Source organism: Homarus americanus, unplaced genomic scaffold, assembly GCF_018991925.1.
Source record: "Homarus americanus isolate GMGI-L3 unplaced genomic scaffold, GMGI_Hamer_2.0 scaffold56241, whole genome shotgun sequence".
Classification (NCBI taxonomy): domain Eukaryota; kingdom Metazoa; phylum Arthropoda; class Malacostraca; order Decapoda; family Nephropidae; genus Homarus; species Homarus americanus.
In genome coordinates, this window is record NW_024740202.1 from 3817109 (window position 1) to 3841318 (window position 24210).

The 24210-nt window shown below is 38.2% G+C and overlaps 1 protein-coding gene across 1 annotated transcript in view; it reads right to left on the reverse strand.

The window, feature by feature from the left end:
* Positions 1 to 24210, reverse strand: part of LOC121875252 (multiple epidermal growth factor-like domains protein 8) — a 48731-nt gene that overhangs the window by 17032 nt on the left and 7489 nt on the right. Inside the window, exons 2-10 of the mRNA XM_042379713.1 lie at positions 22469 to 22702; positions 21042 to 21764; positions 16839 to 17089; positions 14539 to 14654; positions 11921 to 12060; positions 11641 to 11778; positions 11237 to 11430; positions 2418 to 3668; positions 2111 to 2301 (exon numbers count right to left, since the gene is read on the reverse strand). Coding sequence (XP_042235647.1) covers positions 2111 to 2301; positions 2418 to 3668; positions 11237 to 11430; positions 11641 to 11778; positions 11921 to 12060; positions 14539 to 14654; positions 16839 to 17089; positions 21042 to 21764; positions 22469 to 22702 — 3238 coding nt within the window. The remainder of the gene's footprint in view (positions 1 to 2110; positions 2302 to 2417; positions 3669 to 11236; positions 11431 to 11640; positions 11779 to 11920; positions 12061 to 14538; positions 14655 to 16838; positions 17090 to 21041; positions 21765 to 22468; positions 22703 to 24210) is intronic.

Consider the following 24210-nt stretch of genomic DNA (forward strand, 5'->3'; position numbering starts at 1 on the left):
AGTGAAGTAAATATCAAGAAAGTTGGTCTCTTGAATATTTCTGCATTTTTACATAAAAATTATTGGTCACTCTGAAATTTAGATAACATATTGATAATATACAGTGCAGAAATTATTATGAAACATGAAGAAGGCATTAGAACCAATGCACTCTGTAAAGAATATGGCATGTCATCATCAACTGCCTCTACAATCAGCTGTTTGATATGTAAACAAAGCTGCCGGTAATACGGCATACACACCTCAAAGCAAGTTAAAATAGAGAACAGTAATACCTCGGTTTACGCGGGTTTCATTTACGCATTTTGTCATTTACGCGGTACCCTGCCAGAACCGGAATGCCCAATTTACTCGGTGCATCTACTCATACGCGGAGAGCAGCTACTAACGTAAGTGTTAAACCTAACCTTGATTTTTTCTAACCTACGTGTTAAACCTTGATTTTTCCTAACCTAACCTAACCATACATAAGTGTTAAACCTTGATTTTTTTCTAACCTAACCTAACCTGACGTAAATCGGGGTATTACTGTATTGTATTGTTTTTTATATATTATTATACAGTATACAGTACAGGTAGTTCTGCTATAACGCGATAATTGTGTTCTTGTAAAATATCGTGTTATAGAAAATCGCGTAATAGAAATAACAGGGCTTATGGAGAAAATAGGGTTAGGTGCAGATTACTCGAAATCGAAAAAATTTAGTATTTAGCCTAACACAAAGGATAGCACAGTCTAAATAAATGTTACATTCATATCTAATAATGAAATCATACAGTAAATTTAACACTTTACCTTGAAAAAATATGAATGTAACTTGATGGGGGAGAAGGGTGATTTTGAGGTTGATAACATTGAGCTTCTCTTCAAGTGTTATATCCTTTCTTTTACGATAATCACCGGGAATTCTATCATCAGAGCGCCTTTTGGAGATATTCTTCTTTACCATATTCACAGTTAATACCACAAAATTGGAGAAATAGTAAGCAAAAATCGCGTTATAGCAAACAAGCGTTCGCGTTATACAAATATTGTTCCGAATTCATAAATCGCGTTAGAGCAAATTCGCGTTATCAAAACACGCGTTATAGCAGAACTCCCTGTACAGTACTGTATTTAGTTTATATTTAATGTTTTGTTAATTCTATCACTGGTATACAGTACTTTGTATGTACTTTTTCTTTGAGTTGAAACCAATTACCCAATATCCCATTGAAATAATAGATTTGATTAACGAAATTTTCGGTTAACGAACGACTCTGTGAAACAAATTGTGTTCGTTAACCGAGGGACCACTGTATATATAAACACAATCTGGGCCTTTCACTACCACTAAAACAACATCCTCCTCCCACCCACTTCATCAAATGATCCATCATATTTCTCAACTTATATTCTGATTTTTATGATAATTACCGATTTGGTCCAAATCTCACACACACCCAAATTAACGTATGCGTCACCAGCCTGGTCGTCTTCTCTCAACTCTACCCAACAACGCCAGCTAGAGAAGGCAAACAAAAGGGCCTGCAGAATCATGCTCGGCGCAGACTACTCCGGCTACAACAACGGTCTCTCCACCCTGGAAATGCCATCCCTCAGTGACTTCCACCACCAAGCACTAGCAAGGTTTGGCAGTGGGCTACTGCACCATCCTCGTCACCGCCACCTCCTGCCACCGGCAGTCCCCCACCCATCTCGCGCAGTCCGCCACTACAACAAAATTCAGCCCATAAGAGCCCGCACTGACAGATATAAGAATAGCACCATTCCATCTATTGCTAAAATAATAAACAACTCCTGATTTATGTACTGTACAGCCCTGTAAATGTATTCAACGCATATCATTATGTCTAAATCAAATGTAAGTTTGTATATTTTCAGCCACCGGCTGCAACTCTATTAATAAACCATTTATTATTATTATTATCACACACACACACATTATTTCTTCACCTCCACGTTCATTCTACAAAAACAATACAGTACTTTAGAATATTTTGGGGCAACACTACATAATTAGTTTCCTACATATTATATATAATGGGGCAGACTAAAGATATTATATGGTGAGGTAGACTAGAGAAAGCTCCAAGAAAAACTACTTACGCTGTTTTAGTGTCAACCGAGGAACTTGTGGCTAGGTGAGGTAAAGTTGTACCTACATGGTCTTTGGTCTCAACTGGGGTAGGTAATGTAGACAGGAGGGTAGAAGACATGTTGGTGTGGTCTTCATCAAGCCAGACACGACACGACCCATACTGATACATTGACGTGTACACTGAGAACAGGAAACATTCCTGCAAAGTATAAAATAACCATTTTACTTTCAACAGTAAATAAAAGATTTTTGTGTAACATCAGTCAACTATTACAATGTTATCAATATCACTATTGTACACATTAATAGACTTACACTTGATTCCTGGCACCAGGCACAACGTCCCGGGTCCCCGAGACAAGTGGCGCACGACTTGCGTTTATGACAGGGAGCCGGGCATTTGCCAACCTCAATCACCGCCCCGGGAAATCTTCCTCTTCTGGAACAATATGCTTCATCGGGCAACCATTCGCAGAGCCCAGATCCAACACAATCGTTGCAGTATATATATTGCTCACAAGTTATGCACTGCTCAGGCACCAGCGTTAGAAAGTAATTGTTTTCAGTTCCCTCCGTGGTAGTTAGTGGACACGGAGTGAGTTGGTCGTGTCTGTCCACGCACGAAGAGGAAGGGTTACACCAGCCGCACTTGGCATCAGTGAGACAAGCTAAACACGTGGTATGGGCGGAACATGCGGCACCTCCGACGCTGTATGGTTCAAGATTTTCTAGGTTTATGAATCGGCGGGTGTGAGTGTGAGTGCTCCAAACTATGCCCATGTCTCCAGCTTGTGGGGAGTTTTGTACTGACTTGTTAACTTGTAGTTTTGTGAGATAACGATGACCTCGGGTCAAATTTGGGAAGATGACCCCCTCTCCTGGTCTCTGTGCCGGTTGTTGTATTTCTTTTTTAGCATCTATACTGGCGACCAATTCCAAGTTCTTTTCCGTGTCGTCACGAGAGATCCAGAGCGATGCATTCACATGAGAAGCTTGGACAAAAACCATCAAGTGCTTCTCACCTTTAACTGGCTGAACTCCCAAGGGATGAATGAAACCAATAAACTGGGCCATGGTGCTCCCTCCTGTGTGTAGGTCTCGAGCCCCACGAAACTCCTGGGTATCCTGTAGCTTCTGGATCGTGGTATTGACGATGGCGACAGAATCGGGCTTGGCGAGATCGACCGGGTGACGATAACGTATGACAGTTATGCCAGGTCTCAAGTCCTGCAGCTGGCATTCTTCGGGGGTGACGAGGTCGTTACCATGGGGCCCCCACCAGCCCTCTATGCGTGAGGGATTGTCCTCTGAAGAACCGCACCGACCCAGACCACCGCTGGGCTCGTCTCGTTCGTGGCATTTGGCCGTCTGGACGCACCAAGCACACGGTCCACTACGGGTGTATCTTCCGTGTACGGTACACGACTGACAGGACTGTAATGAAGGACATACTCCCGGACACTGAGAAGTCTGAAGGTTATTTGTACAGTTGGCTCCACGTGACCTCTCATAACAGCTCAGGTCAGACGGGCACCAGCCACACTCCAGGTTGGACACACATGAAGCCTGCAACAAATAAATCATTAATAATAACATATATTTTTATCACCAACAGATGTTAAGATCTGTGATGTGAGAAAGAAATAAAAACAAAATTACGTTATATAAAGTGAAATTAATATTGAAAATGTGACAAGTGGTACAAGAGATAATGAACCAAGATGTATAGTACAGCGGTCCCCCGATTAACGAACGGTCCAATTAATGAAATTTTGGTTAACGAATTAGCTCCCATAAGGATTTTCAATTCCATTAGCGAACAAAACTTCGATTCACGAGAGCCTTACGAGAAACACGATTTGTTGTGTGCATCAGCTGATGGGGTAATCCACCAATACAGTAATTGGTTCTATGTTTACATTTGTTTCCAGTGGAGTAAATATCAAGAAAGTTGTGCTCTTGAATATTTTTGCATTTTTTATATTAAAATTAGTCATTTTAAAATTTAGTTAACATTGATAATATATGCAGTACAGGGAACTAGTTTTTTGTGCGCCCAGCAGCCACTTGACTCAGCCACCAGGCATCAGTGTGGCTTTGTTGACAGTGGAGTGAACATCTATTTTGTTGGTGTCTTGAATATTTTTGCAATTTTACATTGAAATTATTGGTCATTCTGAAATTTAGTTAACATATTGACAATATATAGTGCAGTGCAGTGTTGATTTAAATAAAATAATCTTGAATTACACCGAGTGAACTTAAAATTTTATTGGTGAAACTACTGCATCAAGCATGGGTCCCATAAAAGGTGATTTCTCCTCCACCCCCACTTCCTTCTCTTCTCCCTTCTCCTCCACCCCCACTTCTAATTCCCATCATCATCATCAACCAGGAGCCTTCTACATACACACCTCAAAGTAAGTGTACTTTACTGCATTTTTTGTTTTACTTTGTATGTACTTTTCTGTGAGCTGGAACCAATTACCCAATACCCCATTGAAACAATGGTTTCAGTTCACGAAATTGTCGGTTAACGAACGACTCTGTGGATACGAATGTATATATATACAGTCAACCCTCACTTTACGCGGTTAATGTAACCCACAGGGTACCGCGGAAAGTGAGAAACGCGTAAAGTGAATAACATAACATATGGGATTAAATGAAATAGAGACCAGCTGACCCCCAAACTCCACTTTTTCCAACACAATACCTATGTTCTAGTAAAAATAACATCTTAATTTTATGATGGTACATGCACACAATTAATACTTAAGAGAAATAGAGAAATACAGTCGCCAAGTTAATGTCCATTCAAATAATGGACTCGACTCCCTCCCCCTCTTCTCACACTACACTCGCTGGCTCTTCCCTCTGAGAAATTTTGGGGGGAAAACCAGGTATAGTAATAAATAATACCTCAAACTAAAGTTAGGATAATATAATTGACATTGCTGGATTCCTTGTAAGACCAGGAATATTTTGAATATAAATGTCATATATTTTTCACAAAAGATAACATATTTACTCAGAGTAAACATTACATCTAAAATTTGTATGTCTAATGCAAAATCTATGATGTTTATATTCAAAATGATCATCAAATTGTAAGAATTCCAGCAATGTAAATTATATTCTGGCCGGGTAATTTGTATGAATTTTATGAGCTAAAACAAATATCTTCGGTTAATAAGAAAAAAAATATTCTTCAAGACACTATCTGTCAATCAAAGTACCCCACCTTGCCTCCCCCCTCTTCCAACGAGCCAGGTGGTCAGTCCGTCCCAACCCTCCCTCCCACCTCCCACCAACCCTCCCTTCAAGAGAAAGAGTGGGTGAAAAAACTAGATTTTAACATTTAGTATTAAATAATACCTCAGATTAAAGTTAGGATAATATAATTGACATTGCTGGATTCCTTGTAAAACCAAGAATATTTTGAATATAAATGTCATATATTTTGCTCAAAAGATAACATATTTACTCAGAGTAAACATTATATCTAAAAATTTTATGTCTAATGCAAAATATATGATGTTTATATTCAAAATGATCATCAAATTGTAATGAATTCCAGCAATGTAAATTATATTCTGGCCGGGTAATTTGTATGAATTTTATGAGCTAAAATAAAAATCTTCAGTTAATAAAAAAAAAAATTCTTCACACATGCCAGGTGGTCGGTCGCCGGTCCCTCCCTCCCCCCCACCCCCCACCAACCATCCCTACTAAATAAATGTGTGGGAATACCAGACTGTTTACCTTTTTAGTAATAAATAATAAATCAGACTAAAGTTAGGATAATATAATTGACATTGCTGGATTCCTTGTAAGACCAGGAATATTTTGAATATAAATGTCATATATTTTGCACAAAAGATAACATATTTACTCAGAGTAAACATTATATCTAAAATTTGTATGTCTAATGCAAAATCTATGAAGTTTATATTCAAAATGATCATCAAATTGTAAGAATTCCAGCAATGTAAATTATATTCTGACCGGATAATTTGTATGAATTTTATGAGCTAAATAAAAAAATTATACTTCACCCGTGTAAAGGGGTACACCCACCGCGGAATGTGAGCATCCTGGGTTCTGGCATGGCACCACGTAAACGTGGAAACGCGGAATGTTGTACCTCTCTAGTCCGGCATTCTGTGGTCCGGAAACTCCCGTGGTCCGGAACGATTTTAGTTTGTCCAATAGGTAGATAGGCAGCTTTTTTTTTTCCTTATCTGAATTATTATTATTATTACAGGAGTATTAAATTTTTGCCCCTCAGGCCCCAATGTGGGTCAGTGACCTATGCCCGGGTGGGCTAATCCCCTTAAAAAAAAAAAAAAGCCGCGGGAAATTAAGGTTTGTTTACATCCGGCAGTTCGGCTGCTCTCTCTCTCTCTCTGCTTGTCTATACAGAGTACAACATTTAACCCTTCAATATATATGAGCAGTAAATAAGTGTTGCTTTCATATTCTTATGTAGAGTAATGACGATATATTTTCACATGTGCGCACTTACATACGAGCAGTCTCACTTTTTTTTTTTACCATTAATGGTTAGCTACTTATATTGTTCCATTTATTAACATTAAATAACATTACAGGTACTTCAAGCAATCATATTCATTTTTTACATTAATTTTACTACAGCTAAACTCAGGGTCTTATTTTCTTCAGTTTTATATGTAGAACCAATCAGTCACTGGTTTCGTAAGCTTTAACATAAACAATGCCGGCAGCCGTCTCGTCTCCTCTAATATTCCACGTATTATTAATAAATTGTATTGTTAATTTTGCACACACGTACATTAATTCAATAAAAACAAATTCAGAAACATTAGTTAAAATATATATGAACAGTAAATAAGTGTTGCTTTCATATTCTTATGTAAAGTAATGACGATATGTTTTCACGTGTGCGCATGCGCACTTACATATGCGATCTCTCTTTTTCTTTACCATTATCGTTAGCTAATTCTATTGTTCCATTTATTAACATTAAATAACATTACTTAAAACAACCATATTAATTTTACTACAGCTACAACCAAGGTCTTATTTTCTTCAGTTTTATATGTAGACCAGTCAGTCACTGGTTTTGTAATCAACGAAAACAATGCTGTGTCATTTCCTCGTGTGTTTTAATTTTCTACGTATTATTAATGAATTGTATTGCGCATTTTGCACGCATAAACATTAATTCAATAAAAAAGACATTCAGTAATAAACAATAATGAATCTTTTGTACATAAGAGAAATGACACTGTTTACACGATTATGCACGTCGTCTGCACGTTGGCGGGCCGTTCAAACCCGTCGAAATTCAAGTTTCCGCCGTCAAAATTTTTATTTATTTTTTTTTGTGTGTTCCAATAAAATACATTAAGAATTAAAAACTCGCGAAATTTGAGAAGCTACTATACGACATTTAACCCTTCAATATGTCTTCAAAGAGACCATGACGCAGAGAAAGTGGTGCTAGTGCTTCCAGGCATAAGCACAAGTCACTATCTATCCAGGAAATGGGTGAATTTCCATGGTCCGGCACCGGTCAGGTCCCGAGGTTGCCGGACTAGAGAGGTACAACTTGAATAAAGACGAAAGCTAAGGTACTCCGTTGTTTCCATTTTCCCGTGTGATTTTATCAAGATATATATATATATATATATATATATATATATATATATATATATATATATATATATATATATATATATATATATATATATATATATATATATATATATATATATATATATATATATATATATATATATATATATATATATATATATATATATATATATATATATATATATATATATATATATATATATATATATATATATATATATATATATATATATATTATATATATATATATATATATATATATATATATATATATATATATATATATATATATATATATATATATATATATATATATATATATATATATATACTGTATATATATATATTTTTTTTCATAGCTTAGGTTAGGTTAAAGCACAACCCTGCCCAGACCAAACAACAATAATATCACATCCAGTAAGTCATTGTTGAATGTTGCCCCCAATAACATTGTTTCATTATAATACCGCTACTCTTTAGATACCCATGATTCAGACAATGTCCCGCCGATTCAGTATAACGTCGTCACGGACTACTTTGTACGGCGCATCACCCTCTCTCACCCAGTCAGAGTGGGAGGATGAGCCACCCGCCGGGTCTCAGTGACTCACCACCCTCCTCCTCTCCACTACCCACCACACACTCGCTCCATCTCTTCCCATCAGTGAGTACAATACAAAATGATTTAGCTTATTTATCTTTTTGGATGTACAGTATAATATACACTATTTTCAATAAAAATTCCATTGAATTTATGTACAGTATATGTAATGTATTTTATGGGACAAAGGGAGGCTGGGGAACGTAACTCCCGTTTTTATCTATTTCTTATGGGGAAAATTGATTCCGTTAACGTCGCGGTTTTCAGGAATGGAACCACGACGTTAAGCGGACAAATAACGTAAATACTTTACTGTAAATAAAGTGATGTTAAACAATATAGAATAATAAAGATCATGTAAAAAATGGGATTTCATTAAAAAATTTGGAGAGGAATGTACAGCGGTCCCTCGGATAACGAACACAATTCGTTCCACAGATTCGTTAGTTAACCGAATCTAATATTTCAATGGGATATTGGGTAATTGGTTCCAACTCACAGAAAAAGTACATACAAAGTACTGTATACCAGTAATAGAATCAACAAAAAATTAAATATAAACTAAATACAGTACTGTACTGTACAGTATACTGTACAATAATAAATAAAAAACAATAGAATACTGTATTTTAACTTACTTTGAGGTGTGTATGTCGTATTACCGGCAGCTTTGTTTACATATCAAACAGCTGATTGTAGAGGCAGTCGATGATGACATGCCATATTCTTTACAGAGTGCATTGGTTCTAATGCCTTCTTCATGTTTCATAATAATTTCTGCACTGTATATTATCAATATGTTAACTAAATTTCAGAATGATCAATAATTTTAATGTAAAAATGAAAAAATATTCAAGAGACCAACAAAATCGATGTTGACTCCACTGTAAACAAAGGTAAACTGAGAAGCGTTGTTGGGTGATTCAATCAGCTGATGGCCGCACAAAAACTGTTCCCTGTACTGTCTATATTATCAATTGTTAGCTAAATTTCAGAATGACGAATAATTTTAAGATAAAAAATGCAGAAATATTCAAGAGACCAACTTTCTTGATATTTACTTCACTGGAAACGAATGTAAACATAGAACCAATTACTGTATTGGCGGACTAGCCGATCAGCTGATGCGCACAACAAAACGTGTTTGTCGTAAGGCTTTCGTTAATCGAAGTTTTGTTCGTTAATCGAACTGAAAATCCTTATGGGAGCTAATTCATTAACCGAAATTTTGTTAATTGAACCTTTCCTTAACCGAGGGACCACAGTATAGTATAGTCTCGATTTACGTGGATTTGGTTTGTGCGTTTGGTAATTTACGCGGCAAGTTGCCAGACCGACAATTTTTATTTATGCGGTTCAATCCATCAATTACGTGGGAAGCGGTGCAGGCAGGGTGCGCACAAGGTCGCCCAGTCAACAAAACATTACCGAGTTCTTCACCCGCCGCCCACCACAGCCAGCCCAAGTCAGTGACAGTGAGGATATGGACTTTGAGGGGTTTGACAAAGACGTCCTGCAAGCCTCTGTGGTGGATAGTGATACAGGTGATACAGGTGATACAGGTGAGGGCCAATAATCTGCCCTCTGCCTCAGAACCAACCCCAATCCCCATGTACCCAGCCATCTCTTCTACTAAGTAAGTGTTAAAAAACCTAATATTATTGATATTTCTCTTAAATACTAATTGTGTGTGCATACCATCATAAAATTAAGATGTTATTTTTACTACAAGTACGTAAAGTATTGTGTCTGGGTGAATTATAATTTGTTTATTTACTGAAGATATTTGTTTTTAGCTCATAAAATTCATAGAAATTATCCGGCCAGAATATAATTTACATTGCTGGAATTCTTATAAGATAGTGATTAATTTGAATATAACCAAGCTAAAATCTGCATTAGACATACAAATTTTAGATCTAATTTAAGAATTTTATTAGAGAGCAAAAATTTTATATTTTGTGCAAAATATATGATGTTTATATTCAAATTATTTGCAGTCTTGCAAGGAATCCAGCAATGTCAATTACATTATCCTAAACATAGTCTGAGGTATTATTTATTACTAAACCTAAAAACCAAGTGTTTTCACCCAAACATTTCTCAGAGAGGGAGGAACCAGTGAGCGTGGGAAAAGGGGGGGGGGGCGGAGTTGAGTCCATTATTTGAATGGACATTAACCTGGCGACTGTATTTCTCTTAAATATTAATTGTGTGTGCATACCATCATAAAATTAAGATGTTATTTTTACTACAACGTACTATTGTGTCGGAAAAAGTGTAGTTTGGGGGTCGGCCCAGTCTCTATTTCAATTAATCCCATATGTTCTATTATTTCGTTTACGCGTTTCTTGCGGACCTCCGCGGGTTCAATTGACTGCGTAAATGAAGACTATACTGTACTGGGATTTTGTTCGTAAGTGCGGATGATCATAAATTGGACGGTTGTAACTTGGGGGCTGCCTGTTTATAAAGTAATACCCCTAATAATGAATCCTCTGGCCATGAAGTCCCTTTATAATGAAGCACTGTACAATACACAAACAATAATCAGACACAGTTGTTGAGACTTAATTCAAGTTAACTAGTGTTGTGAAATGTTGCCATTAGTGTTGAACCGAGTATAATGTGGTGCTTTTAAAGGATATTTTTTACTTAATCATCTTCACTACAGGTCAGATGTTATAAAAGATGAACATATGTATAAAAGAGTGTGTGTGTGGGTAATATAGTTGTGTAATTTAAGGAGAAGAGTATGACGAGGAAGAGTTTCTAAACTAGACTGGTCGGTAGGTGGGTGATGCAGCAGGAAATAATGAGCATCAATAAAGTGGAAGTAAATTAAAGTACAGTACAGTACACTACAGTATGCAGTGAACACCTCACCCACCTGACTGGTGTGTCTACGACATGCCTCATCCATGTCAAAATCCCGGCCTTCTGGGGACACCAGAGTGGAAGGCAAAACATAGGCCAGAACGTGACCGTTAACAGTGCCATGGAAACCTCCCACGACAACCATTGTGTTCCCGCCACGAAGAAATACACTATGCCCATAAACACCTTGTAGTTTGGGATACTTTCCTGAAAATGTTAAAGAACTTGAGGGTAACTAATATTATGAGAGAATATTTATCAAAATCTCAAAGATACAATAAATGACACAGAGTATAAAACTATATGTTGTGAGAGAGATTGTACAGTAGAGTATACCACAGGCACAACAACTATAGTACTGTACTGTACAAATCTGTTAAGGTGGGGGGAGTAACCTGTTGACCTTATGTTACTGACCTGCTTGACCTGTTGGTGTCAGTTGGTGGGACATCCAGACATGGCAGCCAAGATGGTAGAGGTAAATCTTCTTGTCATAACACGTCTCCTCTTCCTTGTGCTTGTGCATGTAACCACCAAATATAACCATGTAATTACCTGCAAAGAAGAGAGCTTGTTGACATCCTGTGTTGATGCATTGAACTGACAATAAATATGAGACAGAGAGAGAGAGAGAGACAAAGAGACAGAGAGAGAGACAGAGAGAGACAGAGAGAGAGAGAGACAACTGTATACTTACCAGCTATTACGGCAGAATGGAACGCCCGCTCTAATGGAACGTGGTGCAGAGGATTGTTGTGAGACTTGGGGTAATGAATCTGTGACCAGTAGTGTTGGTCAATGTCGAACACCAGGAGGCGGTCAGAGAGTTTTGAGAATCTGGGAAAGAAAAGAAGATGATGAGAACCACAAATGTAAATAAATATATATATATACTGTATAAAGTCAACCAGATGGTACAGTTTCCCTTCACTCATGGCCAACTGGTTACAAATCTTGTCAGTAAGGTTAAATTATCTGGATAGTATGTCTTCACTTAACAAAATTATAACCACAACTAACCTAATAAATATTTAGAACAATGACAACTGATCAAGGAGTTCCAAGAGTTAGTCAAGGGTGGGGGGAGGGGAAGTGACTAACATATTTATAAATGTCCACTCTAAATACAGTAACCCACCTGGCTTTGTCTACTCTAAATACAGTTAAGACAGTCACAAGTAACCCACCTGGCTATGTCCACTCTAAATACAGTTAAGACAGTCACAAGTAACCCACCTGGCTTTGTCTACTCTAAATACAGTTAAGACAGTCACAAGTAACCCACCTGGCTATGTCTACTCTAAATACAGTTAAGACAGTCACAAGTAACCCACCTGGCTGTGTCTACTCTAAATACAGTTAAGACAGTCACAAGCAACCCACCTGGCCTTGTCCACTCTAAATACAGTTAAGACAGTCACAAGTAACCCACCTGGCTTTGGGCCGGATTGATAGTCATTACGAAGCACAATGCCAATTGATAGTGTTCGTGCTGGTCTATTAATAGTCATCCCGATAAACGAGGTATCGGAAGGGAACCGTACGCATATCCCTGAAATGTTGGAAACAACATCGGGTGGCTACCCCCACCCGATAGCTGCCTTACGACAAATAATAATCATCATTATATTTTATGAAAGTTCTTCCAGTACTTTATATTACAGATGCCTACGTCGAATTATATTATTTTTTTGATAAGAACAATTAAAAGAAGTGTTAATATGGATAAATGAACTTTCACAACACTGTTATGAACTTGAAACATTATTGGAATGTTGACATCACAGCTCCGACTTCGATGACGACTGCTGTCTGTGCTGTGAGCCTCATCTTCAATTAACAATTACTTCTGTTATCATTTAAGGTATGTTTCTTATCTTTATTCATTCATACAATATTTTTGTCGTAGTAGTAATAAAATTTCAACCATCTGAACCACTAAATTCACTTATGTTTTCCGGAATGAGGCAAGTAGGTAGTAGGCAGCTACCAAACAGGGAGGTACTACCGCCTGGGAAGACATTGGAAGCATAATGTGTTGTCTAATGGTAGACCCTGCTGCCATATGGCATCACGAATATTGTGACCAAGTCCCAGGTTGCTGATCTGTCTTTCTGCCTCATTTACACACAATTGCAGGATCTCAATTGTTTCTCTTACTATTGACAAGACAACATACTGTACATATAGCGTTTCTAACTATTGATTATTATTATTTTTTCTTTATTATCATTATTACAGTGTTGTTATTATTGTTATTATTTTATTTTACTTTTAATTATAAATTTTATTTACTATGAATTACTATTATTATTATTAAATTTTCGCCCCCCAGGCCCCGATGTGGGTCATTGACCTGTGCCCAGGTGGGCTAATCCCCTTAAAAAAAAAAAAGCCAAGTGAGCTCACTCTATCTTGAGTTAGCAAGGAAAATATCACAGTTTTTGGTCCAGTAATATAGTTTAGTATAAACGTTAATATTTATTTTCAACAAGATATAAGCTAAGGTTTACGATCTACAATGTCTTGTGTGTGTCAGGCAGAAATATGACGACATAAGTAAGCATTAGATTTCATTTTCTTTATTCTTTAACTTAAATATTTACTGTCACTAATAAAATAAAGAATAAGTACAGCTTACTATCAATACAAATAATTTGCTCTAAAATTCTGCAATACTCGGCTACATCACAGTTTTAATGATACACACAACACCACTCTTTGGTTAAAAAAATCTATATACTTTTAATTTTTACAATTGATATTTTCAGGCCTTTCTTTTGCTATCATTTATGGTGTTGCTTGTAGACCTGTCCTCACTGATTGGCCTTTGCTCAATATGGCGCAAAAGTGCCATGTGTTGGGTTTCAGACAGAGCTGCAGAACGTTTTCTTACTACCTCCATGTTTGATAATATGCGCGCAAACATTGTTGCCAAGTACTGAGATGAAAAAATTATCTATTTTGTTTCGAACAGATAATAAAGTTCTATTTTATAAAAAAATATGTTTTACAATATATTATTGTGCCGGAATAAAATAGCAACTAAATATCTCTCTAAATCATCTTTCTAATGATGTGAAATAATACATTTGGCACACGCGCATGGCCAAAAAAAATTTTGCCATCCGACACGAGCTGCCGTGTTTACACGCTCATGTAAGTGCCTAGGAATATGGCACTCAGCGTTGGGTGGTTGCATCCCGACACACAATCATCGAGATGATGATCGTGATCGTCATTATCGTCGTAATGACTATCAATACGGCCCCTAGTCTACTCTAAATACAATTAAGACAGTCACAAGTAACCCACCTGGCTATGTCTACTCTGATCCCACCATACACCAACAGTGACCTGGAAGGGACGTGGAACACCGTTGAATGACCAATAACGCGGACTTCTAATTCATTGCCGCCTCGAACAATGACCTGAAATAAATAAAGGCGGTAAAAACTCTAAATATATGAACTAATGCATAAGTACAGTATATGAGTAGTTATGTATGTATGTATGAATACCCAGTTCATTTATTTAAATAAGAGTGGGTATGTCTGTATGAAGATACAGTATGTACAGTACAGTAGTGACCCAAGTATATAAAAGTGTGTTTATATGTACTATAATAATAATAATAATAATAATAATACAGTATTAATATTTAATAATCATAATAATAATAAAAACAACAATTATTCAGTAAAGTTGTCATGCTGTACTGGTTTACAATTAGATAATCATGTTTATAAACTATGCAGATACAGTATACAGTGCAGCGTGAATGTAGATAATGTAGGCACATGGTGCAGGTAGGTCGTGGGAGTACAGATATACAGTTTCCTGTGCCGAGACAGTACAGGTAAACTACAGTGGTAAACAATAAGGCAACTTGACCAAGGATAGTCTGCAAAGTTGTCAGCTTCTTATTTTTGGGAGGATCCTTTACTTAGGCTTACTCTTGGTCTCTGATCAGTAATGTCTACAGGAGTGAAAGTTTATTTGATGCAATTCAACAAGCATTACATTGCTCTCAGACTATCCGAGGCTGATGGATCACTACCACAGTACTGTACTACATTCTATAGTTTTATAATACAGAAACTCACTCTCTTCTTTTGTTGTAGCTTCGTCTATCATGTATATCTTTTTTAGTTTTGAATTTCTCAACACCGTAACTAGTACTGATGTGGTCTGGTAACTTGTTCCAGTCTGTTGTAGCAGTAAAGAAGAAAGTGCTTTTCACCTGACTGTGGACACAAGGTACCATAAAATTATGTTCACTCCCTCTACTGCCCTGCTGGTTCATATTCCTAATCCTTACAAAGTTTGTTATTAGATACTTTGGCCACAGTCAACTGAAAATCCTGTAGCATGATTTAGTCACAGTTACTTCACTCTGTCCACCACACTTAGTATGTTCAGTGATTAAAGAACTATGTGACCAATGTGATCTCTTGCTTTCATGTCAAGGATAAACTTCACTGCCTTGTTTTGAATAATTTGATGCTTGGATTTTAGCTTCCGTGTTAGGCCAGAGTACCATGATGAGCAGGAATAGTTCAGGTGACAGTGTATGAGTGCCAAGCAAAGGGTCCGATGGCTGAGAGGCATTTATTTAATATACAATATAGTATTTATTGTGGTAGTAAAATATATACTGTAGTAAAACTTGTACCACTGTAGTAAGTCGTGTACAGTACTGTAGTAATGGTGCTCTGAGAACATCAATTAAAGAGTGACAGAAGAAACAGATGCATGAAGTATTTGTTCATCTGTAACATGAAAAGTCAAACTGAAGTACTTGTTGGTGAGGGCTGACAGCCCTAGAGATAGAGGGCTGACAGCTGTAGAGACAGTGAGGGCTGACCACTGTAGATACAGTGAGGGCTGATACCTGTAGAGATAGTGAGGGCTGACAGCCTTAGAGATTGCGAGGGCTGATAGCTGTAGAGACAGTGAGGGCTGACAGCTGTAGAGATAGTGAGGGCTGACAGCTGTAGAGACAGTGAGGGCTGACCACTCTAGAGACAGTGAGGGCTGACAGCTGTAGAGATAGTGAGGGCTGACAGCCTTAGAGATTGCAAGGGCTGACAGCTGTAGAGACAGTGAGGGCTGACCACTGTAGAGACAGTGAGGGCTGACAAGAGATGAGGGCTGACAGCTGTAGAGACAGTGAGGGCTGACAGCTGTAGAGACAGTGAGGGCTGATAGCTGTAGGACAGTGAGGGCTGACAGCTTAGAGACAGTGAGGGCTGACAGCTGTAGAGACAGTGAGGGCTGACCACTGTAGAGACAGTGAGGGCTGACAGCTGTAGAGATAGTGAGGGCTGACCAATGTAGAGACAGTGAGGGCTGACAGCTGTAGAGATAGTGAGGGCTGACAGCCTTAGAGATTGCGAGGGCTGATAGCTGTAGAGACAGTGAGGGCTGACAGTTGTAGAGAGTGAGGGCTGACAGCTATAGAGATGGACAGTGAGAAGCTTTATGGGAAACAAAGATCTGATGGAATAACAAGTGTAGAAGTAAAGAAGAATTTATGGGGTAAAAAAAATTTGGCAGACAGTACAGTACAGTAAGGCGACTAAGAGAACATGGCGGACAGTCTGGCCACTTACCTTCTTCCATATTCTGTCTCCCTCCAGGTTCATCCTGTACATGCAATTTGAGAACTCTCCATGTTCCAGACTTCCACCAAAGAGATAGAGCCAAGAGTTGTCCACCAGGGTGAGAGTTGCATACATTAAGCCAGGGGGAACGTTGTCATCCTTGGCCGATGTCTCATCACTGACACTTTCTTCTTTCCCTTCAAGCAGTCGCCATTCATCCATAGTTGTGTTGTACAGCCACAGTTCATTACTTACTTCACCTGTATACAAACAAAGCTTCTTCAATAAGAGACAATTATATTCACTTAAGTGTTACTACAGACAGGAACAACTGTTACCATACATAAAGGTGTGCACAACAAATAGTGTACAGTACAGTACACATAACAGAGCAGTTGTGTGATGGTAAGGTCGTGGTGCCCTTCTTAGTACAGTATCCCACCTCTAGTACAGTATTTATATTTTCTTTTTGCCTCATCAACTTTTCTCTTTCTTTTATGCTTCATTATATGATATGTGTAAATAAGAGGAGAGAAGAGCACTGTACAGTACTGTATGGTGATGAGTGGAGGAGATGTTGCTCTTGTTAGGTTGTGTAGACCAACTAGGGTAGACAATACACATATCTGAGGTACTGTATAACAAAACCCATCTATTTTTTTAATAATTTTCACCATTTATCAGCTTACTAGACATTCGGGCAGTTGGTCTATCTAGTGTTAGTAAAGGAGGAAAACTGGAGGCCGGCAAACCTGTGATGTTTGGTAGTAAGAGACACTGGATAACACCCTTCTCACGTGTGTCCTGGCCGAGGCTCAAACCCTTGACATATTGGTGAGAGATACAGGTGTTACCGCTGTACCACCAACACCCTAGCAAAAGTAAGTAAGTGTGTGTGTGTGTGTGTGTGTGTGTGTGTGTGTGTGTGTGTGTGTGTGTGTGTGTGTGTGTGTGTGTGTGTGTGTGTGTGTGTGTGTGTGTGTGTGTGTGTGTGTGTGTGCACGCAGGTGTGTACGTGTGTGTGTTTTTTCTTGGTTTTGACAAGTCTGTATTATTGTAAAAAAAAAAAGAACAAAACAAACAAACATATACAGTACTGCCACTTCCCCCCACAACAACCAAACACTTCCTTACACTCATTAGGTCAACACACTCACAACTATACTGTACATGACTACCAAATCATATTGTAAAATTTCTACAGCAGAAAAATCAATGATTGGCTCTGTCTTATACAGTAGTTGCTAACATACCTTACACTCATTCACATCAAAGTGTATAAACAATATAAAGTACCTGTATCTTACTTTATATCATAAGTAATTACTCTATAGATCCTTAAACTTAGTCTATAATCAAACTAGATGACAACAAAAGAAATTATAAGTATTAATATAATTATGGGTCATAAAAAGTTTTGGACGAATGTCTTCACTTGGACATGTTTCCTCTTAATGATCTATGCTGGCCAGTCAAAAGCTTCCATCTGTATTTGAGTATTTTAGAATTCTACCACAACTTTTTTTTATCTTTATCCTAATATTTCTCACAATTCTTAATACTGCTCAAGAGGCAAGCTTTAAATTTATGCTTAAGTTCCAATCAAGAGGCAAACTTTAAACCCAAGCTTACTTAAGTTCCACTAATAGGTACAGGTTGTACCTCTCTAGTCCGGCATTCTGTGGTCCGGAACGATTTTAGTTTGTCCAATAGGTAGATAGGCAGATTTTTTTTTTTTTTTACTTCTCTGAATTATTATTATTATTACAGGAGTATTAAATTTTTGCCCCTCAGGCCCCAATGTGGGTCAGTGACCTATGCCCGGGTGGGCTAATCCCCTTAAAACAAAAAACAAAAAAGCCCCGGGAAATTAAGATTTGTTTACATACGGCAGTTCGGCTGCACTCAATCTCTCTCTCTGCTTGTCTATCCCAGCCGTTACCAACACCTCTTCCCTCCCAGACCAGATATCCCTCCTCCTAGTCACAGGCCTGGCATTTGACATTATTAGGGACCTGCCACTCTTTGCCATAAACAGATAAAATGTACCGGGAACTTTCCCCCCACACACTCATCATTCTCTCACTTTATGTAACTTGACAGAACCTATGACCCTTCAGGCTTTTACGCCCTTAATGTACGAGTCATAAAGGCAAGTATGAACTTTTCATACTTCCCTGTTGGGCGCTGTAAACGCTTCTGCGCTTCACCTTGCACAGGATGTAAGGGGGTGCCCAATAAACTAGCCCCCTCGGGGGCAAATCTGAAATCTGAATCTGCTTGTCTATACAGAGTACAACATTTAACCCTTCAATATATATGAGCAGTAAATAAGTGTTGCTTTCATATTCTTATGTAGAGTAATGACGATATATTGTCACATGTGCGCACTTACATACGCACTTAACATTAAATAAAATTACAGGTACTTTAAGCAACCATATTCATTTTTTACATTAATTTTACTACAGCTACAATCAGGGTCTTATTTTCTTCAGTTTTATATGTAGAACCAATCAGTCACTGGTTTCGCAAGCTTTAACATAAACAATGCCGGCAGCCGTCTCGTCTCCTCTAATATTCCACGTATTATTAATAAATTGTATTGTTAATTTTGCACACACGTACATTAATTCAATAAAAACAAATTCAGAAACATTAATTAAAATATATATGAACAGTAAATTAGTGTTGCTTTCATATTCTTATGTAAAGTAATGACGATATGTTTTCACGTGTGCGCATGCGCACTTACATATGCGATCTCTCTTTTTTCTTTACCATTATCGTTAGCTACTTCTATTGTTCCATTTATTAACATTAAATAATATTACTTAAAACAACCATATTAATTTTACTACAGCTACAACCAAGGTCTTATTTTCTTCAGTTTTATATGTAGAACCAGTCAGTCACTGGTTTTGTAATCAACGAAAACAATGCTGTGTCATTTCCTCGTGTGTTTTAATATTCTACGTATTATTAATGAATTTTATTGCTCATTTTGCACACATAAACATTAATTCAATAAAAAAGACATTCAGTAATAAACAATAATGTATCTTTTGTACATAAGAGAAATGACGCTGTTTACACGATTATGCACGTCGTCTGCACGTTGGCGGGCCGTTCAAACCCGTTGAAATTCAAGTTTCCGCCGTCAAAATTTTTATTTATTTATTTTTTTGTGTGTTCCAATAAAATACGTTAAGAATTAAAAACTCGCGGAATTTGAGAAGCTACTATACGACATTTAACCCTTCAATATGTCTTCAAAGAGACCATGACGCAGAGAAGGTGGTGCTAGTGCTTCCAGGCATAAGCACAAGTCACTATCTATCCAGGAAAAGGGTGAATTTCCATGGTCCGGCAATTTCCATGGTCTGGCACCGGTCAGGTCCCGAGGTTGCCGGACTAGAGAGGTACAACCTGTAGTAGGCAGCTATCAAACAGGGAAGATATTGGAAGCTTAATGTGTTGTCTAATGGTAGACCCTGCTGCCATATGGTATCACAAAAATTGTGACCAAGTCCCAGGTTGATGATCTGACTTTCTGCCTCATTTACACACAATTGCAGGGTCTCAATTGTTTCTCTTACAGTTGACAACACAATACTGTATACATATTGTTTCTCACTATTCATTTTTTTTCATTTTTTTATTTCTTTATGGTTATTATTACAGTGTTGTTATTGTTATTATTACCATTATTATTTTATTATTATTTTTTTATTATAAATTTTACTTACTATGACTTATTACTATTATTATTATTATTATTATTATTACATTTTCACCCCCCAGGCCCTGATGTGGGTCAGTGACCTGTGCCCAGGGGGGCTAATCCCCGTAAAAAAAAGGAAAAAGAAAAAAAAGGCAAGCTTTAAACCCAAGTTACTTGTGCTCCACTCATCAACACAATGGTGACGAAGCCATCCATTTGTTAACACATCATGGAAGGCCCCACAAGAGTCAATTCAAAGGCATGAACTTTCACATCAAAACTGACCACCTGACTAATATGTGGACTTTATATCCATTCTTCCTCAACTCACTCAAAACTTGAACTCTTTAGTTATTCACTTTATTCAAAAAGTTGATTCACCAGACAGAATTCCATCTCCATTCATTTTCCTCTCTCACAGAAAATCTCCACTCAACAAAGGTTCTATCAAGCCATTACAGTAGCTACAGGCAGCATGGGTGACTTACCTGATGATAATCTTCCACCAAATAGAACAAAATGTTGATCATATTTTTCCATAACGTGACCATATCTGGGAGCCGGAGTTACTGCCCTCATATTATGGCTGGCTGGGGTGTGGTTCATCTCCTCGCTTGGTCTGATCATCCGTCGCAGTCTCTGAGCGTCACCCAAGAGGCTTTTGAGTTTTACACTGACTGTGTTGTTGCTGTTAACAGAAAATGTTAAATTTCTAAGAAGAGAACTATTGGTGATGTGCTGCTCAGTCATTACTTTCGGGCGAGCAACGCGCTGGGAGGTCAGACGGTGGCTGAGGCGACTCTGGCTGGCTGGGTCGCTGACATTGACCCAGACGCTCGTGCCGATGTCATAAATGAGGAGATCGCCCAAAACATTGTTGAGATTGTACCCTCCAAACACATACAAGCGATCTAGATGAGGCAAATAAACGCTAGCGTGGCTCGTCCTGTCGTTGAGGGGCGGTCCACCTCGCCACAACCAGTGCCACGTGCCACCTTCAGAGTCAAGTGAACCCAGAGAACACCCGTCACCAAAATATCCTTCATTACAGAGACAGTAAGGTGAAGGCTTAGAGCAGTGACCGCGGCTGTGAGCCATTCCACAGTTCTCTGGACAGTGTTCGCGCTCACAGCCATCACCGGTGTAGAGCTTCTCACACAAGCACTTATGATCTTCACATTGTCCGTGAGATGAACAGTTGAGAGGACAGTCTGTGAGGAAACAAAAACAAAACAGTGAATTAAAAAATATCATTCGGGTTTAAAGAGCATTTATATTCCTGTACTAAACCTCTGCATAATGCTAATTTTTTTCACATTCATTCCATCCTTATGTGAAAACTCCCAAGTAGAGCTGTTTGTTCCCCCCACCATGCACACATATATGTTGTTGTTCCCTCCACCACACACATACATCTTATTGTTCCCTCCACCATGCACACATATATGTTGTTGTTCCCTCTACCACACACACACACATCTTATTGTTCCCTCCACCATGCACACATACATGTTGTTGTTCTCTCCACCATGCATATTGTTGTTCCCTCCACCATACACACATCTTATTGTTCCCTCCACCATACACACATACATATTGTTCCCTCCACCACACACACATATATGTTGTTGTTCCCTCCACCACACACATACATCTTATTGTTCCCTCCACCATGCACACATATATGTTGTTGTTCCCTCTACCACACACACACACATCTTATTGTTCCCTCCACCATGCACACATACATGTTGTTGTTCTCTCCACCATGCATATTGTTGTTCCCTCCACCATACACACATCTTATTGTTCCCTCCACCATACACACATACATATTGTTCCCTCCACCACACACACATACATGTTGTTCCCTTCAACATCCTCTCCACTAAAGTAAACTTGGGAAGCTTCTTACCTGTGACCGAATATTCTGCCACAAACCCTTCCAGTGCATAGTTTGTGTCAGAGTATAATAGAATCAACATGGCCCCTGAACTTGCTGTGACTTGAGGAGGTAAAGTCCTGCCTGAGAACACCCCCAGCATGAGGGAGTCGTATGTCTCACCATCATAAACATATAAGTGGTCGTAGGAACACTCTGTGTCTATGCTGGTGACATTGAGTGTGATGAACTGCCCGGGTGAAGAGGCTGAAACAAAAGAGATACTGAGTACTGTGCTGTGCTGTAATAATAATAATAATTATAATAATAATAATAATAATAATAATAATAATAATAAACGATTTATTGAAAGAGCATGGCAGCCGGAAGGCTGAAAATATACAGTTACATAATTGGGGAATGGGCCTCTTGATTTACAAATAATATACAAGTAACATAAGTGATACAAATATGATACAGTATATAATAACTAGGTGGGGAGAAGCTCAAACTACAGGGCATTTCAACATAGTGACAGTGCAAAAAGTAAGATTGACTGGGAGTGTATACACTGGATGATTACAAGTTATTGATAATTTTTACAATGGTTGGGACTGGACTGTTCTTATAGCGATCAGTTCGTGCTGGATGCGGTTGTGGTGTCGAACAGCAATTCTCAGGAGAGGGATCTCGGGTGGTAGTAGAAGCCGGTGTCGAGGATGGTGCAGAATCTTCTCACCAAATTTGCAGATGAGGTCATGGTGATGGTCAGTGAGAGCCGAGAGGGTCAGTGTGTTGAGCGCTTCTTGATATGTGGAGTAGGAAGGGGAGAGAATAATCTTGCATGCCCTCTTTTGCGCTTTTTATAGGTGTTCACATTGTGTGGCATTTAGGGAGGAAGACCAGGTAGGGGAGGCATAGGTGAGCTTGGGAAGTATGAATGTTGAGTAAACACTGAGGAGCTCGGGTGCAGGAACGCCGAGGGACTTGAGTACTGTGCTGTATTGTGCTGCGTTGTGCTGTGCTGTACTGTGCTGTCTTGTACTGTATTGTACTGTGCTGTACTGTCCTATACTGTGCTGTACTGTACTGTAGTTTTCAATTACAAATAGTTGTATGGAAGCAAAGAGAGAGAGAAAGTCCTTTGTGACCACACAACTAAAGGAGATACAGTCGACCCTTGTTAATTCGGACTAATAGGGAGGGAAGGGTGTCCGTTTTAGCCGATGGTCCGAATTAACCGATTTAGGGGTTAATATTGCATTATATTTCAAAGTCATTGTTTTCATCACGATTTTATCCCACTTTCCACTGTAATACGTACGTCATTTCAGCAAAAATATTACATTTCCGTGAATGCATTATATCAAGCACAGTATGAATAGAATACCATTGTAATATAACAGTATTTTAACCAAAAACTATTAAAAAAACGAGTAACTTCTCTTGAACATCGGAAGGTTAGGTAAAATCTTTTGTTTTCGTCATGTATTTTATCCTATTTTACATTAAAATACATCACGTTTCAGCAAAACTACTATTTATTTCCGAGAATATATTCATTCAGGCACAGTTAAGGTAAAATATACATGTGATGTAACAGTTTTTTAACTGAAAACGATTCGAAAAACACGTGTACCGTCTAGCTGATACTCAACAGCTGGTGGTGCGTCATGCGTCGTTGTAAACAATAGGAGGTTGAAGTAGATTACCGGGTATTATATTAAGTGTGAAATATCAAAAAGGTTTTTATTACCGGTATTTTTTGTAGATCA